The 22,933-nt window shown below is 39.7% G+C and overlaps 1 protein-coding gene across 4 annotated transcripts in view; it reads left to right on the top strand.

Annotated features, from left to right (window-relative positions):
* Window positions 1–21,773, top strand: part of NFXL1 (nuclear transcription factor, X-box binding like 1) — a 91,043-nt gene extending 69,270 nt beyond the window's left edge. For 2 of the 4 annotated variants that reach the window (XM_073342114.1, XM_073342115.1), the window contains 5 exons: window positions 292–361; window positions 6,609–6,713; window positions 8,467–8,553; window positions 12,515–12,568; window positions 18,141–21,772. In XM_073342114.1, coding sequence (XP_073198215.1) covers window positions 292–361; window positions 6,609–6,713; window positions 8,467–8,553; window positions 12,515–12,568; window positions 18,141–18,314 — 490 coding nt within the window. In that variant the 3' untranslated portion in view covers window positions 18,315–21,772. Of the gene's footprint in view, window positions 1–291; window positions 362–6,608; window positions 6,714–8,466; window positions 8,554–12,514; window positions 12,569–18,140 lie in introns of all 4 variants that reach the window. The other 2 variants (XM_073342116.1, XM_073342117.1) reach the window with 1 other exon arrangement.
* The last annotated feature ends 1,160 nt before the right edge of the window (window positions 21,774–22,933 follow it).

Genomic DNA, 22,933 nt, shown 5'->3' on the forward strand with positions numbered 1-22,933 from the left:
TTTAAATTTAAATGTTCTCAGTCAGCTGCGTCAACAATTGCTTTAAGCTTTGACAGTGAAGAAGCTGATTGCGTTATTAAATTGCCAGCATAATGGTGGTGATCTGAGTTGTCCATAAAGTCAATTGATCTTAAAGAATTTTTATTTGAGACAGTTTCTCTTTGTACAACATGCAGGCAGCTGAAACTATCTCTTTGCCACGCAAAAATATATAGTTAAATGTGTTCATAACTATACTTGATTGAATTAGTTTTAATTTGGCCTTGTTAAACATTTTCTCTTTTTTAATAGAAAAATAACTTGTGCTGACTTAAAAGAAAAGGATCTTCTCAGTTCCTGCAAAAATCAGTGTCCAAAAGAGGTAAGCTGTATTGGTAAATTAATGCTTACTTTGATTCTTCTTTGGTATTCCCAGGAAGCAATTTATTCTTTTCTGTTTTCTGTCCACCACCTCTCTCTGGGTTATCATACCCTTGTTCTTTGGCTAGTGCCAAATTAACTGGAGGGGCTACAAATAGCAATTTCTTCCTTCCCTTCCCAAATGCAGGTAGGATTTTCAAGAAGGGAAATAAGGATACTGCAGTCAGAGAGATTACAGAAAAGCCATCCTCTTGGGAGATAGGAGGAGGAGGTTGGATATGAAGAAGGAGCAATCTTTTCCCCACTTGAGAGTGAAAAACTGGGACGCATTTTTACATTAAAGGGTAGCAGGGTGGGACAGGAGGACAATATTTATCCCTCTACCGAACTTTCACTGTTTTCTCCTAGCCTCAGGCTGTCCCTCTCCAATCTACCTCTGCCCCACAAATTCCCTTTATCTCCTACATACGCCCGCCAGTTCACTTAAATCTTCATTCATCAGTTAACTCCATTTCCTTTCACACAACCCTGCCAGCTCAGACTCCAAATTCCCCCAGCTCCCCTCAAGCGAGCCTACTCAGAAACGCGATACATCTATATATAAACCCCAGACTGAGAATCCCTCTCTTCCTGCCTAACCTCTTCACAGCTCTGATCCTCCCATCCAATATTTCCAGGCTCACAAGAAACACATGACCAGCCTTCCAGGCTCAGAATTATTTTTCCTCTTACTTCCTTCCCTCTGCTGCTTTCAGCCCTGTTTGTGCCTTTTAATGACTCTTCCCTGTTCAGTCTCTCCTTATCTTGAGCAAGTAAATAAGTAGATTTATCACAATTTCCTTAAGCTAGGTATCTGAAAGTGCTTTCTTGGGGGCAAGAGGAGCATTCTCAAACACAGTTTTATTCCCTCCATCTACCTCCTTAACTCAGTTCTTTCATTTGACTTTCTGTAATCTTGGAGTCCTTTGCTCTGAAATTTCCTCCTCCTGTCTACTAATGTACCTGTCTCTCTGCAACATTTACTGAATAATCCAGTGCCTCAACTCCACCTCTTCTGAAACCTCCTCTATATCTCATCTTGACTATTGTAACTCACTTCTCTGACTTCAATGACCCAGCTTCTCACACACACACACAGAGACAAAACCCACAAAAAAAAGCAAGACCACATAACTTGCAACCTTAAAAATTCAAAACCCACATTTTAGGATCCAGTTTAAAATTGTTCTTTTTGTTTTAAGAACTTTCTTGGATTATTCCAATCTACTTCACTGGCACTGGAGAAGGCCACAAATCTGCAAAGTTAATTAAAAGACTGCCATTGACTTAAATGGGAGTTGAATAAAACTTAGTCTGTTTTTATTCCTGTCACTCTGTCATATCTTACCATTTTCTAGAAAATCTTTCTGCAGCTCTTGCAACCTTAAAGGAAATATTAATATGTAAAACAGGTGCAAAATACGAAGGAACAGGCTCAGAACATATTTACCTTTTGCAGTCTGAAAAGACCAAGCTAACTGTGGCCCCCTTCTGGCAAGGATTAAGTGACTTGTTCAAAGATTAGGGGATATAGATAGGACTGCACACTGTGGGAGGCTTTGAAAGTAGCTCTGTCAAGTTTGTGGGGTTTTTTTGTTTTTTTTTAAAAAGAACCAAGTTGAAAATATTCTAATATATGGAAGTAGGACCTGGACAGGCACAAAAGCCATTAGAGGAATTTTAGGTAAATTTGAAAATCAGAGACTGACAATATAATGCAGATCAATCAGCTACTGAATATGGCAGAGAAATCTTTCAGAAACCAGAAATTTTAATAGACAAGCCACAGGTCAGAATGGTGATATGGATAGTGGGAGCTGAATGGTTTAGGCTTACAAAAAGGGCCAATGGTAAATGGAAAGATTCTTTGAAGAATAGTGTGAGAGTTTCAGGGATGAAACTCACTTCAGCCTTAACAATGGTGCTGCAAACAATGCCTCCATAATATGTAATTAATACCATTGCACCATGAGTTCACATACTGTTTTGACAAAGTCAAAAAAAGCTAATCAGTGCCATGTTAACTTGATTGTTTTCTTTCATCCAAATGTAATTTTCCTTTTTATTGTGAGAGCAAATCTTCATATAAGTGCCAGTGACTGGCTCCGTGTTAGTATGGAAAAGCCTAGTGACCTTGTTACTTGTTGTTGCACGTTGCACATTGCTTTGTAACGAAACCTCCACCGAAGTCCGGAGTAATAAAAATTTACTTCTCTAAAATGTAATAAACTGTTTTATTTCTTAAGTCATAGCCTTTAGACACTACTGTTTTTTTACTTGAATTGATGCAATTTGTAGTAGACAAAATCATGCAATATTTGAATTGTAAGTCTGATATTACTGTTGGGAATTGTGAAAGACCCTTAATTACGTAGACTGGTGGCTTAAAAGATATAGCAGTAACTGTAAAAGTTTTGCCAAGTTTCGTAGTTGTGTTTTGGCTATGGTTATACAAACTACTCAGAGGACTTCCATAGTCTGATACAAATGGTACTCTCTTATTTCAGATGTCCTTTCTGCTTTAGGGAATAGCAAAGGCTTTGATTTGCCAGAGATGCTAGTAAAGTTAAAACATTTTTAAAGTGCTTTTTTTATTTGGCAGTAAAACCAAATATCCTGAGGAAGGAAATTATAGATCAGTAATGACTACTCAAATTCTTATGCAGAACACATTTTGTAAATGTTTAGGACAATTCTAAAAGGGAAGTGTTCACAATTTAGAAACTTTCCCAAGTTTGTATGTCCATATCAATCTTTGCTTAAACATATTACTCTTTGTACTCTTCTGTGTTCTCTGTAATCAGAATTTACTATTACAAAGGAGATTGGTTTTCAATTTAACAGTAATACGTGACCTGTGATTTGGCATAGTTTATTTTAACGTTCCAGCACTGTAAAGGTAAAAGTCATACTTGAAAACCTGTAGTAGCTCTAACTTTTACCTGCTGATGTACAGCTATAAAATTTCTCCTTCTATAGTTTAATTACTGGAGTTGTAACATAAAATATTGACAGTTTAGGCAGCTTGCTGTAAATTTTTTTAAAAGTAAATGCAGTACTTGTGAAATAATTTCCCGCGGATAAAGGCCACACAGAACAAGGTATGGCAGGAGGAATATAAGCTTTCCCACATACCCCACATAATAGGTCTTTTAACGTTTAAACTAGAGGGCCCACAATTCGGGTTGAAAGGAATATTTTTGTTTCCATTTGTACTTTGCCTCTGAGGCTGCCAAAAATAGTGCCATTCAGGAGTGGTGGTTTTGTTTAAGAGACAGACATCTGTTCACTAGAACTATGGAAACCAGTGAACACCCAAAAATGGTAACTGTTTCAGTCAGATTACTGCTGATTTTCTCACACACAGGACCCTGACAGGGATATGCACATGATGGACTAGTTCTTTTCTATCTCTAGTTTCTTTATCTTATTTATTTTTTAGTATAATATAAGATAAATTATTTCCCTTTTTGTTTGTTCTTTTAAAAATCCCTTCATCCAGCTCTGACAGTTCAGGTGCTCTGACCCTGTGGGAAACAACCAGCTGCTTCCTCCCACTGTCCACCTTGACCTATGCATAGTATAGTTAGATCATGCACTTGAGGAAAAATTTTAGAATCAGCCAACCAAAATGATCACCTCAATTCCCAGTATCTAGATCTGTATGCTAATCCATGGGCGGGGACCCTGGTGGTGTGGCCTCACTCTCTGCTGAGGCAGCAAACTGCAGTAGCCCTTCTTCCACTCCTTATGAAGCAGAGAACAGGATTTGAACTGGGCACCCAGATGAAAGAAGTTTTGGAATTTTGTGTTTTCATACTTGTAGCTTTTGGTTTATTTGGTTTTGGTGTTTTTCATAGAGGATTTTCTTTTTAAAATGTTTGGCATCTGTCAACTACCTAGTCAGATAGGTGCAGCATTTGGTCTAGTTGCTATGGACTACTGAGAGTGTGATTTTGCATAGTGTAAAAGGGAGCTAATGGAATGTAGACATTGCATTCTTGATTGATCTGAGTATATACACTAAGCTTTTTTTTAAAAAAAAATTCTTCCACAGTTGCACTAGTGGTGATCTAATTCGGCGGCAGCAACAGTGAGATCTAATTTAAATTGAAGGCACAGGGTTTTTTACCACTGTTATCTAACCCGGCTCATGTTAATTGAAATGCCAGCAGGTGGTCTACACTAGCAGTCCCACCCTGATGTTACACTGGTGGCAGTGCAACAGTGGGAGACTTTAAGAAAAAACATTGTAGGCCTTGGAGCTTGGTCCTGTAGCACTTGTGTGTAATCTCACTCACTTCAGAACTATTTACGTGAGTAAGAACTGCAATATTGGGGTACAAATATTGCTGTGCCATGCAGTGTTTGTTAGATATAATTTGACATTTTATTTCTCTGTCTTGGAGGCAAACACAGTTCCTTCTGCTCTTCCTTAAGACTCTTGCACTGCTGAGCAGTGCAAGGAAACTTTGTCAGAACCTGTAAAAGACAAATTTTATGCTCACCAGCAGGTAAACACAGTCAAACACTGTTGCATAATGTCAACTGTACTCCATTCAAAAAGATAGGTACATTAATAGTATAGTGATCGACATTGCTAGGGCTACCTACTTACACAAAGAAATTTTGTCTGAGACATAGTAGGAACAGGTATGTGCACAAACTTTCTATCTAAAGATCATGCAAGTTCTAAGCATGTGCTCTGTATCTATAGACTCTTGGCTAAATCAGTTAATCAATACTACTTTTAAGTCTGTGAATCTGAATTTACTAACATATATATGCACTTCATTGGGTTATTTTATAATAGTACATAATGTTAAATTCTTCTGGATTTATTCATGTAATATGTTATAAACTTACAGTTACCAGTAAATGTGAAAAACATACATCCTAAATATTAAAATAATTGTGGCTCCCTTTGACATTTTCCAGAGTGTATTAATCACTTGACTACAACTGAAAGTTTACTTTAAACTATGAGTATCTCCAGATAAAATTTTTGAACAGTTTTGGGAATTAAAGTTCATTTATAAATCACTTAATCAAACATGCTACCTTTAGGTAGCAGCTTAGGTTATTAAAAGCATGTTTAGCAGTTGAGGGGCGAAAAAAGTATTTTCATAGATATGTAAAGGGTTATGTGAAGCTAAGTTCTTTACCTTAAATGAAAAATGTCTCTGTCCTCTGGCATTTTATATCTAATACAGTGTTTGGTGCATCCCTAAATTAATTATAATCACCATACTGTTGTAAGAAATTAATTAAATCTTCAATGAGCACTTACAAGAACAGGCATAGTTAACATTAAAAAATGTCTGTCATATAGGATAATAAAAATATCGTTTTTAAAAAAGCAGTTGAATTGTGTTTTTTGTAGTCTTATTTAAAGGATTTCTACTTATAATAGGAAAAAAGTTTGTAGTTCCCCATATCCCAAAGACAAGAAATGGGATAGTCCTTCAAAGACTCACACTTAAGATTTTCTGAATTTGAAAGGAGGCTAAAAAAACCTTTGTAGTGTATCCTTATTGTACAGTTTATGGTTCAAAATACGTCATAGTAGAAACTTCCATTTCCTTCTGTTTTTGTTCTCGCCCATTTGAAATATAACTTGAAGATATGGAATGCAGAACAGCTTCTAATTTTTTCTTTCCCTCCTTTTCCCCTTCTTCCAGACCTTATTCCCTCCAAAATATACATGGCTGGACTTGTATATTGTTGTTGTGTGTGTCATTTTAAAGGAGATATTGTACTTACTGAAAATTTGTATTTAAAATAACTGGATCTTGTTTTCAATCAAACTGTGAAAATGAAGTTCATAAAGAGAAATCATACTTTGCATGTTGCATAGTTTCTAGTAATAGGAACTAAAAATGCTGTGAATAAATAAAAAGCAAATATTAATGAACAAGCTAAGAACCTAAGAATGGGCCATGCTGGGTCAGACCACAGGTCCATCTAGCCCAATATCCTGTCTTCCGACAGTGGCCAATGCGAGATGCCCCAGAGGGAATGAACAGAGCAAGTAATCAAGTGATCCGTCCTCTGCTGTCCATTCCCAGCTTCATGTAGTTAGTTACTACATGCGTGGGAAACTGATACATTAATTGCGCTTTCGTGACTTTAGTTCTGTTTAAATGCTGTGTTTGAAATAGAAACATTTTATAGTCCAGTTGCAGAGAACCGGTCTCTTTGTTTCTCAGTTGCCCTGTGGTCATCGATGTAAAGAGATTTGCCATTCGGGTGATTGTCCTCAAAATTGCAACCAGAAGGTTAAACTCAGATGTCCATGCAAGAGAATGAAAAAGGTAAATTCCATGTTGTAATTTTGAGAGAATTGTAGCTGTAAACTTCCTTTTTTGCTTTATCTCTGCATCCACAGGGCACGATCATCACTGGAGTAAGTTGGTATACAGTAGATCCAATTATTTTAATGGAGCTAAAACACTTATGTCAGCTGAGGAGCCTACCCTTGGTATCAAAGTATTCATTGAAGATGTAAAATTGTTCTGTAACCTACAAATATTGTAATATTGCAGTGAATTGTTTCAAATACACTTAGATTTTTATAGCTCCACTGGGAGACTAGTATATGATAAGTCTCACTCAAAACTATTTCAGATAAAAGAAACAAAGTACATTTTTCTGACCAGAGATCAGGGAAGTGCATATTTAATTACATAAAAAATCCATTGACACAGCTAAGTTTCTGTGTAAATCTGAATGCAAATATGGTGGCATCATCATTAGGTTGTAATAGATTGATCCATTCATGTGGCCTTTCCCTAGCCAACAGACATAAAAGGGCATCTGCTGGCACCAGAGCATGCCCCTTCACCCAAACCAACACAGAGTTGCTTCACCACTGAGGCCCAGCAGTGAATTTCCAGCATGAACCGGCCACCTACCTATGAGTCAAATGCAGTGTTGTGCCCAAACATCCCGTCACCAACTCCTGTGAGGGAAAGAATAAATAGGAAGAGTTTAGTACATACAAGGCACTAAATATCCTCCCTGATGGGTCTCCATGCCCCTTTCTGCATTTGGATGCCACCATTGATAGAGATACCCCCTTTTGCCCCTATTCCAGCCACTCCAGTCATGAACAAATGGGATCCCAGTTCAATAGGAGAACCTCAGAAATACAGCTTCTTTGACATCACTGTGAACTGAAACTTCCTTTTCTGAGGTAATTTCTTTCCCAGTGAGGGAAGAGCATCCTGGCACCAGCAGCCTCCATGCGCAGCAAGTTTATACTGCTTTGGTTGGCCAAATCCCAGCCTCCCAACACTCCTAGTATAATGACTTACCTTGTCAGCCCTTAATTGGTTTCTTTGACACTCTGAGATTCAGGTTGGCAGATCTCTCTCCTAACCCATTACAAACCCCTAAACCAAAGTCCCCGTCTGAATCTGCCCTTCTGTCTCCTTATTAGCCCTGGTAGATTTCACCCCTGCAATAACCTAGCTAGAACCTGCTACGGTTTCTGGTAGTCTGATACCCTGTTGCAAAGTCTGCTGCTCAATAAACAACGCAATAAGTGTCTGATGCCAGCCCAGGATGACACCCCGAATGACACAATCATGACACCCAAGATTGTAATGTCAAATTGAGAGAGCTTTCACTCTGCTCTCAAATGGAGTGGAGTAAATGCTTTCACACCCCAGTCTATACCTGAATGTTCAAGGTGCTAGTTGCATTACACTTAAGGATGTAATTCTTTAAAAGGGCCTAGGATTTTCTTTTCCTTGCTGGCCCAGACAAAGGCCTCCACCCACCTCTGAGGCTGTGTGGGGTGGAGGAGACAATGAAAATGGTGAAATATAAACATAACTAATTAAAAAAAATCACTTTGCATGGTATTAATTGTATTGATACTTTGATCTTCACTGAATTACAAAAATAAAATTATAGACTTGAAAATGTTCTAATTAGCTTTTTTCCATTTTATAGCATGTTTTATCAAATAGAAATCTGTCATCTTTTATGTTGATAATTAATAAACTGTATACTTTATGTAGAGAAGTGGTTTTTAAATTTGAAGTTTTTTCATACCTACAGGAATTACAGTGCAGCAAGGTACGAGAAGGCCAGGTTTCACTAGAATGTGACACATTGTGTAAGGAAATGAAACGGAAAGCATCTGAGGTAATGTGTCTCTTGTGGTTATAATATATTCTCACTGCTTCAGAAAAAAAGAAATGAATACAGTTTTATTTTCCAAGACAATACCAGCAAGAAATATCATGTAATCAAATCAAATGTACATGTTTAACAGCTGCTGCTTCAGACTGTTGGTTTTGGTTAAATGTGGAAAAATAGTTCTTTTGTAGACACAATGCTAATACTTAACATAAGTATGAGTTAGTGAACTTTTGGGTTATGCTAGAATAATACTCCGGTAATTTTTTCTCGTGTGTCGTAGCCTGTCTCACGAGCTAAATTGTGCCCTATACTATGGCAAAGCCTTTGAGGGGAGTGAAAAATGCTTCAGTCTGTACACAGTTGACCTTGTGGAGGACCCATTTTTATACTATTGTTAGGGGAGGGTTTTGTATTTTTGTGGAATGGGAACAGGACGTGCCCTTGAAATCCTCAAACTATATAGTTATTCAACTCTGATTCTGGGGCACCTCTTAACTGTCCCGCAGGAACATTGCTTGCTCAAGGTATGTTACCACTGATTTTCAGTCATGTCAGAGAATAAATTTAACTCAGAAACTATGAATGGCCAAAATTATCCCTCTTTGTCAGAAGCAGTGCAAGGTAGCCATATGGTTTCTATATACCCTGTTGCAATTAGTTAGAATAGCTGTTTGGGAAATCGTAGAACTTTCTCAATAGCTGGTAGAAAATACATTGGGTTAAACTGGGATCTCATTTATTCTGACCTTAATCTGGAATAACTCTGAAATCAGTGAAATTATTCTGGATTTATGAAAGTGTAAATGATGGATGAGTTTGGCCCATTCTCTGTATAATGAAGGATTTTGAACAAGTCTTGTTAGCTACAGGTGCTTTTCAATTAAAATGTTTCGATAAAGATTGCCAGCGTGACTGCAACTTCTAAGGAGACTGACATCCTTTGTCCTCACATGTAGTTGTAATACTAGCATCCTCATGCTATCAATAAGCCTCCACCTTGCTCTAGAAATCAGTCACTAGGAATAGAAGAATTTGTTTGTTCAGTCCTTGGCACCTTTGCTAAGACCACAATTTGTGATCGTAATTTTAGTGATGTGGGCACATGTTCACTAGAGACTGGACTGAAACCACTAACTCAGTAGCAGCTGAACAGCAATCGGATGACGACAAGCAATCTGGCCACTTATGTCCATGGCTTAGCTGAAAAATATTTCGGTTATCTTACGAGTCATTTCAACAGTCTCAGACTAGACCTTTTCTGTTTAAGAACTGAGATTTTCAGACTCAAAATTAAACACTAGCAAGTGACAGCATAAATTGGCTGTACGCCCTCTGCTGTTTTTTGCAATCTTGTTGTAATCTGCAGGGAAGAATTGTCTAGTGCACAGAGCATAAGACTAGTAGCCAAGCACTCCCAGGTTTCACTGCATGCGTTGCCACAGACATGTTGGGCATGGGATAACTGAATACCTGCCTCAGAATTGAGTGTTCTGTGCTTTGAAGTTGAAAAGTGTTGTACAAGTGCTTATTATTAGGCAATATTCTGGAACATGTGAAGGCTTGATAATGACAAACTAGAATTAACTCCTATTATGTACACTCCACATAATTACAGTTCAGAGCAGCATATCAAGACTGAGCAGCATTTTGATTAAGACTGCAGACATTTACAAAAGAAACCATCTTGCAGTGTTACAAGGTGACCATCAGTTTCCAGAAATCACTGACATTTTAACTGTACAAGCCAGTATAATAGTGCCTAATGAATGCGCACTGCTGAGTAGTTTGAGATTTCTTTTAATGCACATTCTTTTCTTTTTAAGAACATTTTTTCTACCGACTCTACCTCATTTTCTCAGTGGAACATAACACTGATCATTTTGGTTAATCCTCTCCCCCTGGTTCAAATTCAACCACAGTAGTCTGCTGCTCTCTTTCATACTGTTAGCTGTGTTATATCATGGATGGCTAACTCATCTTTCAGAGCTGATGCCTTACCAATAGGTGGCGGTAAAATATCAGACACTTGGAATTTGTACACTTATTCACGCCACACTTTTTGGGTACAAGTATATGTGGTTGAAATATTTTTCCAATAAAGTCTTTTTTATTTCACTTTGCATTTTGTTGCAGTTCTTAATTCTGTAAGCCATTTTTGTGGCTTTTTAAGCTTCCTGCCTCAACAGTTTAAAAGGGTACATGAAAATCTACAAAGGTTATTGGGCTGCTTATTAAATTGCCTTCAGTGATGAGCGTGTACATGGTGTACTATATAGTGTAAATTTCTGAGAGTTCCACTTTGTCTTCAACATTTCTTCTTGGATTATGAGCTATTTGGGACAGGGACTTGTCTATGTGGACAATGTTTAGCACATTGTCACTGTCCGAATGCAAATAAATAATTGAAATATCTATTCAAGTTTAATGTTGGGATCTAAATGGTGCTTGCTTTCAGGTTATTAAGCAGATTTTGAATGTAACTTTATCAGAGTAATACAATAGCTAAAAATATTAAAGGTCTAGAAATGCCGTTGCTTTCAAGAAACACTGCCAAGAGCTAAAGCTAAACCCTGACTTCACATTAGTGAGTGAGATTTTTTTTGCTGATTTCAGGTACAAGGAATAGTTTCATTTTATATATATTTAATGTTTTATTTTTCCTACTTGCTGCTAGTTCACTGTTTACACTATAGTATTCTGAGAAATGGTGTTCCAGAAGTATATGTGTAACAGGAAACGCAGTGCATCTTTGAGGAACTTAGAGCTGTTGAACGTTGCATGTGTCAGATCTGGTTGAGTGCCCCTGGTGGCCACCCACAAGACTGCTGTGAAGGGAGTCCAAGCCTCTGGGTCACTGGATCCCCAGGTGTGTTAAGCCTCTCGGCCTGAACAGAGTCCAGTCACTGTCCTAACCTCGGGGTCCATAGGCACACTCTGTAGGGTTCTGATCCTTTGTCTCACCATCCTGAGGACTGAAACCTGCTGTTCAGCAGCCTAGCCCCTTTAGATTCGTGGCTGACCATTCGGACTCCCCTGTACTTAGACACCCTCTCACAGAATCCCACCTCAAGGTTTGAGCCTTCTGCTTTATCAGTGAACTCTCTCAGGGGGAAACAGGATAGTTGTAAAGTATTTACTACTTTACCAGAGTCTAATGTCATTTCTCTTTTATTTCATCATTTAGAAGACTAAAAATGTCCTAACCCCAATGCCTCTCATAGCTTACCCTTCCCATGAGAGTGGGGGGAACTGGGCAGGGCCCCTACCTCCTGCAGGTACCTACATGCTGGGATGCTTCTCTCTCCTCTTTAGCTGGAGACAAAATGGCCAAAGGGCCCAGAAAACTCCAATCCCCCCATTTTTATAACTTTTGGCTCCCTATGTCAGGTGACCCTGCTGCCAGCATCCCCAGGTGATCAGAGAGCCCTGCCAATTGACTTTGTAGTCAAGGCAATCTCTCTCCTGATCTTTGTCATTTGGAAAGCTGAGCATCATATTTTAACAACTCTGTTGTTCTTTTGCCACCAGCCTTTGAAATTTTCAGTCCAGCATGGAGGCAAACAAGTAATAGAGAAGGCAAAAGGCTGCACGCTGAAAATGGAATTTGCAGTCTGCCACAGATATGTACAAAGCCCCCAGTATCAAACACAATTAATAAATTGTATAGATGGATTCACAAATTATCACAGCATGCTATTATTATTTATAAACCAAAGGCACCCCGCTATGTGCTAGATACTTCCCCAATATATGACAATGCAATTTCTGCCCTGAGTATCTTGCAATCTAAGTAGTAGATTAGAAGCTCACCCAGGAGGAAGTTTACACTTTTTTGGTATTTTTGTAATGAGTCTCATTCTGTGAAAAGCCAAAATGATCCTGTGAGAAATCAGAAAACAGAATTTATACTATAATCAGTAACTTACAATGTCAGTTACCCATTATTTTGTATGTGTTTGAACAGATAAAAGAGGCAGAAGCCAAAGCTGCTATTGAAGAAGAAAAGCGAAGGCAACAGGTACCAACCCTTCTTCCTCTGACCCCAGCATCTCTCCCCAAGTCTTAGGGCAGGGCTACACTAGAGAGTTTACAGCTGCACCACTGTAAGCTCTCCAGTGTAGCCACTCTAAGCTGATGGGGGAGAGAGCTCTCCTGTCAGCTTAACTACTCCAGCCCCTGTGAGTGGCAGAAGCTGTGCTGTCAGAAGAAGCTCTCCAACCAGCATAGTGCTGTCCACACTGGCGCTTATGTCAGTGTAACTTACATTGCTCCAGGGGGCTGATTTATTCACATCCCCGAGTGATACGTTATGCCGACATAAACTGTAGTGTAGACATGGCCTTAATTCTCTTGGTAAATCTGTTAATTTATGCATAGCTAAAGGTTTGCAGTACATTGTCTTCAGATGCTAAGGGCCAAGATTTTTCACACCAGCTAAGGATTCTGGCCCAAAGAACTCAGGCCTGTGTTATGAGTGACTTATAATAGTAAAGCCGAAGTGTTCTTCCACATCACCAAACATCTATAAGTATGTGCAAAATCATGTATAAATGATTAACGCATTATTCATGTTTCATGAGTTAAAATATCTTAAGTATTGTATTAAATTAGTATTTTTATATGCAATTGCTCTTTTACATTTTGCCAAACCTTTATAAAATAAGAAAAATAAACTTTGGGAAAATGTAGTTTTGGTTGCAGAAACAGACCCTGTAAGCATTTAAATGGAGGCTGCAATTTTCTTAGGGACCTTGTAGTACAATAAAACATCCCCTGTTTGTGCTTTCTCCTTCTGACAAGGTAAAAGTTACATATTTTATTAAAATAAATGCCTATGCTTGATTAGCTATATTGACGTAGCAACCCCTCTAACACTTCACACTTATAAAATATTCTTAATTTGAGAACTTCGCACCTCCATTATTTTGCAGCAGGCCTGATAGCACTCAGGCTGCAGAAGTGCCTTTTCTTTTTCTTCAGTGAAACCTTGCTCACACTTTTGGAGCTTGAAATTGTTTAAAATTGCAATTTCTCTTCTCTTGTTCACATACCCCAGGAAAATCTTGGTAGCCTTCCAAGATAACTGGACAAAAAAATTCTAAGGTTGAGCTGATGCCAAAATAGTGGTAGCAGCAGATTGTACTGTAGCAGGAGAGAGCTGGCCTGTGTACCACACATGGCCGCAGTGCCCAAGCCCCTTTGAGGACATCACATGGGGGAGGATCCCCCATTTTCCCAGTGGAGGGGGGGGAAGAGTGCCTGGTCAGGTTCCCTGTCCTCACCATAGACCACCCTTAGACCCAGCACCTAGATCCAGCAACCCATCTTCCTTTCCTCTCCTAACACAGCGGCATCACATGGGGCCGGAGTTTCTTAGTGCTCTCTTCCTCCATATAGGGGCAATGCCAGGCTGGGCTGCCCAACCCTGTAGATCCAGCTGTCCATCCCTCATTCTGCGTTAACAGACTTCTGCAGCTGGCAGTTAATGTATTTAGTTCTGAAGCGCAAGTGGTGGTGGTCTTTTGCTGCAGTCTTGGAGGGTCAGGGTTCAAACCCTGCTGATGATAGGTAATTAAATGTTTTTATGTAGCAAAAAGATTTTAAAAACATTTTAGAAAGAGTGAAAAGTCAAGCCCTAACAAGTTAGGATTTATAGTTGCTCATGCAAACTTAATTTGTCCCAGCCCCCCGTGTGTGCGCGCATTATGATTCCATTTTTAATGACATGATCACATACTATTTTTTTTCTACAGGACCCCGTCTCATTTAGTACACAGGATGAATAGAGCTCACTTAGTCAGCTGCTATTCAATATTTTGTTTTAACCTCCCTTGCTGATTTGACTGTAGACTTTATTTACTGTGCGTTAGTCAAACCCAGCTCTGACAATAAAATTATTAATTTCCTTGTGGGCTTTTTTATGGTGCCTATCACTATAGAATCACAGTGCTTCATAAATGTTAATTGGCTAAGCACAGTGAAGTCTAAGGGCTTGGCTATACAGGGAGTTATTCCAGAATAGCTATTCCTGATTAACTCCATGCCATTATTCTGATTTAAGGTAATTTGAAACATAAGAATGGCCATACTGGGTCAGACCAATGATCCGTCTAGTCCACTATCCTGTCTTCAGACAGTGACCAATGACAGATACTTCGGAGGGAATGAACAGAACAGGAAGTCATTGTGTGATCCATCCCCCGTCATCCACTCCCAGATTCTGGCAACACAGACTAGAGACACCATCCCTGCCAATCCTGGCTAATAACCATTGATGACCTATCCTCTATGAACTTATCTAGTTCTTTTTTGAATACTGTTATAATTTTGGCCTTTACCATATCCCGTGGTAACAAGCTCCTCAGATTGATTGTGTGTTGTGTGAAGAAGTACTTCCTTTTGTTTGTTTTAAACCTGTTGCCTATTAATTTCATTGGGTGACCCCTGGTTCTTGTGTTATATGAAGGAGTAAATAACACTTCCTTTTTCACTAACTCAACACCAGTCATGATTTATGTAAACCTCTTAGTCATCTCTTTTCCAAGTTGCAGTCTTTTTATTCTCTCCTTATATGGAAGCTGGTTCCTATCCTTTATTTTATTTTTATTTTTATTTTTTTTTGCTCTTCTCTGTACCTCTTCTAATTCTAATATATAAACAAGTTACTCTGCCTCTGGAATTAGACCATTCCACCACTCCTAGAATTAATCAGGAATAGTAAATTTGCTTTAAATTCACACACTACCTTTTTCTGAATTAATTTTCACGTGTAGACAAATGTTCACACTCAACTCAGATAGAGAAGTGCCCCGGTAATGTGATAACTTCTGAACACATCTGCTAAATCGCAACATTTATGGGAATATTTTAGGCATCAATGGACAGGATCCTATTGGTGGGTTTTGGTGTGTGAGAAAAACTGGAAGGGGGAAACAGGTGACATATGGAGCCTTTGGCATCTGGCTAGCAGGCCCAGCAGCTTCATCCAGGTCTGCAGTTGTCTACAGAGCAGCAGTTTCCAAACTGTGGAATGCAGCCCCAAATAGGGTCATGCTATCAGCAGATGGGGTCATGGTGAACCTTAACATATGGAAGATGTCCTTTTGCTTTGCACAACATGACCTTGCGTGTATGGTTAATGTGAGAAAACAATGGATGAAGCGTGACCTCACATGCACCATATGTACAAGGTCACATTCTGCAGAGGAAAAAGGTGTCCTCCACACAATAGGGATCGGCATGACCTCAACGTACAGTGTGTGCAAGGCCCCACTGGACTGAGAATGCCATTTTGCTCTTCAGAATAGTGTCCTCCATGTTGTCTGGGGGGTCCTGGCAGGAAATACTTCATTAAAACAAGGTCATGGCAGCAAAAAGTTTGTGGACCCTTGCTTATAGATCAAAGAACCCGTTAACACTTTCCAGCATAACAATACCCCATCTCAGCTCTGCTGATCCTCCCAATACACTTGACACCATGAATGATTTATCTCCCAGAAATAAAATAAATAAGAATGGTGGAGGGGCAGGAGGGAAAGGGCAAGTGTGCATAACCCCTGGCATAGTGGGAGGGATGGGAACTGGGACCCTGGCGTGAGGGCAATGGGAGTCGCATGAAATCCCTGACAGGTGGGGCAGGTCTGGGGAGGATACAGACACCATGTAATGGAGGGGATGAGGGCATGGGAAGAATAAGGGCACACCTACCCCCTGGCATGGGAGGGAAATGGGGGACAGTAGTGTGTGGGAAGAGGGACATGGAGGGTACACAGAGCCTCAGCATATGCTGGAGAGGGGAAGGGGGGTGCAGAGGTCCTGGAATGTGGAGGTGGGGGTTTCAGGGTGTCCCTGAAATAGAGGGTGATGGAAGGGTTGTGCAGAGAAACCTTGTGGGTGGGAGATAGAGGGCAATGAGCTCAGCCTAGAGAAGCTACAAAGTGTACAGCACTTTGGTTAATTTAACTTTACAACATCTTGCTAGGTGAGGGGATGGCTCTGTCCCCATACAGATTGGGAAATCAAGGCACAGAGAGAGTAAGGTCAAGTTTCCACTAAGTTTTGAGTGCCCCATTTTAGACATGTACAACCCAGTTATTTAGAGGACTTAGGATTATATAGCACTTGTTCAAACCACAGCTCCAGATGACTGAAGTTTCAACTGTAAGTGCTCAGCACTTCTTCTGTAAATCAGACCACAGGGAATCAAATTGGACACCTAGAAAATGAGGAATGGAGTTTGTGGCCACCTATGAAAAACTGAAAAGTTTTGGTTTAAGGGGCTTGACTAGCATTACATTACTAGGGATTTTGTGGCAGAGGCAGGGATAGAGTGCAGCATTCAATTGCCCCTAACTGTGAAACCCTCCTTTCTCTTCCTGCTCCCTGTCTGATGTGTCTCTGCCCTCCCACTGGCTCATAGACCTAGTCTGCCTCCCCAGGCTCCTCATCCAATCTGTCTTTCCCCTCACCCCCTTTATGGCTCCTTGTCCCTGTCTTCCCACTCTCCTTGTCTGTCTTTTTGCCCAGCCAGTCCCAGTTTTTCTCCCGTGTCCAGGTCATTATCAGGTCTCTCCTGTTTCCTCCCCACACCTTCACACGTCCTGGGTCTGAATCCTGATCTCCCTTCTCTAATCTCATCATCTCCCCACCCCATTGCTCATTTGCTTCCCTCGCTCCTAGTCCTAATTTTCTTGCCCAACCAGTTCCAGTTTCAGATTCCTTTTCCCAGTATACTCCTTTCCTTCCCCCTGTCTGGCTTTTGTCCCCTTTGCATTCAAATCAGCTGGTCCTCCTCTTGCTGCCAGGGTGCCAGGAATGGGGTCGCGGAGAACATAGGAGAGATGGGCCTCCTGCTGTCAGTTTGGGTGCCCAGCTCCACCATGGCCTGGAGCAGCCATTACAGGGAAAATCTGGCTTCACCTCTGTTTGCCTGGTCGGAAGCATGTTCAGTTGCTTTGTGGGATGGTGCATGTGCAGTCTAGTCAGCACTTGGCGAGGATGGAGTCTTCAATGATTTTTAGCTATTAAAATCTGAAAAGTCTCTACTGAGCATGTGTGAACTGTGATTTTTTTTCCAAAGGATTTTTTTTCCCAAATATATAATTTGGAGCAATTTGAGCGTTCTTTTACAGAGATGGCAAAAGGCACATCCTTGACACACAGGTCACCCCCTATAAAACATCAGGTCTGTGCTCTAGAGCCGTTCAAAGAAGAGGTCTCCAGAATTTTTTAATCTGGACAAAATGTATTTTTCCTTTCCCTGAAATGACTGAACAGTTTTGGCTTAAATTCCCCTTTCCCTCTCCAAAATAATAATAAAAATTAATTAATTAATGAGGCAGACATCTGGCATGTAAAAGTTCAGCCCTAATGGTTAAACTTTAGCTATGTTATAAGCAACTGACAACAAGGTCTTAAAAGGGGAAGTTCGGGGCAATCTGAATAGTAGGTGGTGCTACCAACCCCCCAGTCGTATACAGATCTATTTCATAAGCCACTGACTTGTCATAAATTGACATTTAAAATATAAATGCATTTCCAAGTTTTTAATGCTGAAAACATGTCAACTATTTGTTTTCTGTCCTACCTAGGCTGAACTAGAGGCTTTTGAGAACAGGTTAAAAGGACGACGAAAAAACAAGAGAAGAAAGGATGACGTAGAAGTTGAGCAATCGGTGTGGCAAAAATATAAGAATTTTATCATGCTGCCAGTATGTGGAGTTGCTGTTGTGATGCTTGCGTGGCTCATGGCTTACAACAACTGAAATAATTTGATCTATTGTAATATTCCTCAGTTGGGCTTTAGGTACCTCTTATTGCTAGAATGTTAGTCTGTATATACTAGAACTTCATGTTCATAGTTCAGTTGTATATTTAATTGATATCATGAGGGGGAAAAAAAAAGCATGTGAAGCTTTTAAATCTTAGTTAACAGCACAAAAATATGAATTCAGAGTAGAATGATTTAAAGTTGTACAGTGCATGTGGTCATGCAGTTTATCCTGCATAGTTTCACCATCTGTTTTAATATATTGTATTATGTCTCATTAACTCCACTTTGCAATATTAAGCATAGGTTTTTTAATTTGGTTGTACTGCATACCAGTACATTTGTAAAATAAGGTTAAATTGAGCCATATTTGCAGTAAATCAACGTTGTATTTTTGCCACTTTAATAAGCAGAGGCCGCTCTGTGTATGGCAAGCTAGGCAGCTGCCTAGGATGGCAGATTTCTGGGCAGCTGCCTAGAAAGGAAGATTTTAGTCCAGCTGCTCCTCTGTCATGATGGGGGACAGTCAGGCCAAATTTGAGTGACGTTGTGACCCCATGATGACAAAAGAGAGAGCCAGCCCAAATTTGAGTGGTGGTGTGGCCCTAGGTTGCAATACCACTTTCTCAGATTTGGCCTGGCCACCACTCTGTCATGATGGAGCAGTGGCCAGGCCATATTTCAGTGATGTGAAGGCAGTGCACTGAAGCGTCGCCTAGGGCAGCAGATTGCCTTGAGTTGACACTCTCTTAATAAAGATTAGTATTTTTAGTCTTTGATTTAGATAAATCATAATTCATACAAAACAAAATAGGAAGAACCATCCTTCAGCAGCTTTTAATCATCATTTTATTGAATATAGAACTTCAAAGGGTCTAGAAGACTTGGGCTTTCCACAGTGGAAATGTCAGGTTTCCTCACAAAAGGTTTATTTACTTCGCTTGCGCTATCAAACAGTACAGTGGGTCTCACATCGTTACTTTTCAAACCCTTAATTTTTCTGTGCCTCAAAAAAATAAAAAGCCTAATGGAATCGCAGACTTGTGCTGATCATATGGGAAGTTGCTTGACAATGAAGTGAGCTCTCAAAGCTGTGCTGTCTTGTGAGACTTTTTTTTCTTGAACAAATTTCCTTTACAGTATAAGGAAAAACCCACTTTATTTTTCTGCTTTCATATATTCCTTTAGTGATAAGTAGAGGCTTATTCCAAATCCATGCCATAAATGCGGACTTTGCTCTTCCAGGCCAGAGAGCAAACGGTATTTTTTTGTGAACACTTATGCCAAGTAATCCTCCTTTTGATGAAGAGAGGAGAAAAGAGGAGATTTTCCTTAAACAGATGTATGAAGATAGTCTGTTCCATTGTCAAGTAATATGTTGCGGACCAATATTCATATCAATGTGAGCAGGGCTTTGTTGAAGCAGTTCTCACCTTACTTGAAACGAACTCATTTTTTTCTATGACCGTGTTGGCTATTTCTTCATTAAAACAAATACATTGTAAAGCGTCTGCCTGCTTAGCTCTACTTCTGTTGCCAAAAGAGAAGGAATCCATCTCTCCAAATAGAGAAACCACATGAAAATGGTCTGCTCTTGCAGCAGAAGCTTTGTGTAGATTGCTTTGAGTATTTTTTATCAACTTGATGTAAAATATTGGAGGGAAATACTGGCAACTTCATTGATTATGTTAAATATTTGTATTTCTTGTTTGGCAGGAAAACACATTGCCATTTTTAAATTATTTCTTTTCATATGTAAAAGACACATCCTCTTATTAAAGGGACTAATTATCTCCTGATCTGTTGGTATGAGAGAAAGATAGAACTTAAAATAAACAAAATATCAAAACTAGTGGTGTATAATCCAATCACAGAAAAGCATCTTAGTCATTTGCACTCTCTAAAGTTGGTAGGTCTGCTACAAGCAGTGCTTGTTGAATAAGTATTCATGAATCCTAGCATCAAGGAATGTGAGTGGGTTAAAACAATCTGCATCTTAAATGCAACAGATTACTAACTTCTCTTCCACTTATGATCTTATACATTTGATTACTTACATTTTAACGTTGGATGAGGAGGCTAGTCAGTTTGTTTATAGATGCAACAAAGTATTTGGAAGTACAACATGCAAATAACACATTTTATGATTTACTCAGTACTTGAATTGTTTATAACTTGTATAGGGAAAATATTGAAGCTTATTTGCAATCATTTAAATAGTATGTTTCTACTACATTACAGCATAATGAAAAAACATTCAAATATTAAGAATTTTATTTTGCAAAGAAAGTAAGAATGGAGAAGTCTATATCAGCCCAAGTGACATAAGTACTAGAAGGGAAGTGTCTGATTAGCATACATACTTGTTAGTCTTAAAATACAGTATATTTAGCTATATATTTAAGTACAAAGCATCTTCCAAATCTGAATAACTCCTGCAAGGTGTTAAGCAACCTCATCTCCCACTAGTATTAATAGGAGTTAAAGGTGCTCCCTTACCTTTCAGGGGTCACTCAGCATTTTGGAGGATTGGGCCGTTAGATTATAAGCCCCTTGGCAGCAGGAGAACTGTCATTTATCTGTAAAGTATCATGCATACCTTTTGGCACTGTATACTTTACAGTCAGCTGTTAAAAACCCAGCCAGACAATAAACATGGAATAAAATCTAGATCATGCATTTGTTCTCAAGTAGTAATATGATAAAGGAGCGCACAGTACTTAAACAGTAAACTTTGATATGGATCAAAATGGAAAAACTGTTAATTTCCTACTTGTCATATCCCCCTTTTTGATGGCTACTCCCCTGATTTTCTCTTTGCCCCTCCTGAAGATTCATTTCAGTCCCTGAGCTATAAATAGGAGGAAGGAGATTAAATTTATTCTAGGAAAAAATTAACTGAGATCTATTAAACTGTGGAATTACTCTCTCAAGTGAAGTGGTGGTAGCTCCCTTGCTTGTCATTTAAAATTATATTCCCCAGAATTTTATCCAGTCTACTGTAGACGAGAGAACAATGCTGAACTATTGCAAAGTTAGAGAAGGTGACTTAATAGGTCTCTCCTATCTCAAGCCTTTATAATATCCATTCTCTGTCAATAAAGTTAATTTGATGGTTTTGCTTAATAACTAAAAGGATTAAAAGGGGAGAAAGGGGGGGAGAGGAGAGAATGTAGATAGAGCAACAAAGTAGGCAACTTTAACATTGCAATTATTTATTCATATTTCTTCATTTTCATGCACTGGCAAAAGTGAAACCTGAAAGAGGGGGAGTCCACTCAAGTAGATCGTGTGGGAGGGAATTAATGGTCTTCAGCTCTCTTTGACCAACATGTTGGTATATCAGCACTGTTATCCCTATCCAGGCACTTTATTCAAATATACATCCAACTTAAATACAGTTTTACGGTAACTGCACCTGTATCTGCCCCGTAGTCCATGCCAGGAGCACCCAGTCAGGTGTCAGGACTCCAGCCATTACCTATCTCTGGGGTGGGACCTTTCTCACACTTTCTTTTGACAAGGGGTTTTAAGGCTGCACAGCTCCCTGCCTTACACGGTGGTATCTCCAGCAAGCCGGTCTGCCTAATGGCCAGGGCCCATGCATTGCTCTGTCTCCAAGGGCTATGAACAATATATTAGAAACAGGTTCCAGTTGACACGCAGCTCTAAGCAAGCATGTTCATTAAAGCATTACAGAAAAAACATAAAAGAGGAAGTTCCTATATACATGCTAAAAGCTTACCAGAGTCATTCAGTGTTACGGGGCCCGAGTAGGCCAAGATCTTTCCCACCCTTCCAGAAGGATTGGGGGCTTCCCTTGGACAGAAGGTCCATGTGCTGGGTCAGAGAGAAGGCCCCTGAGTCGGTTTAAACCCAGCCTTTTTATACCACATGCCTTGTCTGTGTCTGAGAATCCACGATATGCAACCCTCCCTAGGGGGGTGTTACTTCTCTGGTGGGGTTTGCATCCTGAATGAGCCACCTTAATCACTGACCCACTGTGTTTAGCGCCTTTCAGAGCTGTGATAACCCTCCTTCTTGGAGTTGCACACAGTTCCTGGCCCACCGTGATACATTAACCATAACCTTAATAAAATATGGTCTCCAAAGACAGTGCATGGGATTGCAATATCTGTCACACAGACATCCCATCATTCCTCCTGCATTAAATAGTCATGGTTAAAATCTCACTATGTAGACACACTAAAACTATTTGTACAAAGTTTGTGGGCTCAGTTGAAGCTTTAAAACACTGCTCTATATTGGATAATGTACAAACATGGACTGTCCCAGTAGGGGCACCAACAGCCATGCGTCAGCCACGATGCCTGGTGGGGTGCAGCTCATACATCGCTCTTTTAGATTTTGTGTGTGTGTGCTCCTTTCTGATTCCAGCTGTATCTGGCTGCTGGGGTGCGGGACGGAGACGAGGGCAGAGAGCTAATTCCTACCACTTGTAGGATGGCTAATACTCTTAGCCAGAAGTAATTGTGCCATAGAGCCTAAGAACTACACTTCTTGTATGGCTGCTGTTCTGCGATGCACAGGTTGGGAGAAGACTGCAAAAGCAGGCAAAGGTCAGGCATAGTATAGTCCCATTTTTCCTCTTAA

The sequence above is a fragment of the Lepidochelys kempii genome, chromosome 4 (genome assembly GCF_965140265.1).
Source record: "Lepidochelys kempii isolate rLepKem1 chromosome 4, rLepKem1.hap2, whole genome shotgun sequence".
In the NCBI taxonomy this organism is placed as follows: Eukaryota; Metazoa; Chordata; order Testudines; family Cheloniidae; genus Lepidochelys; species Lepidochelys kempii.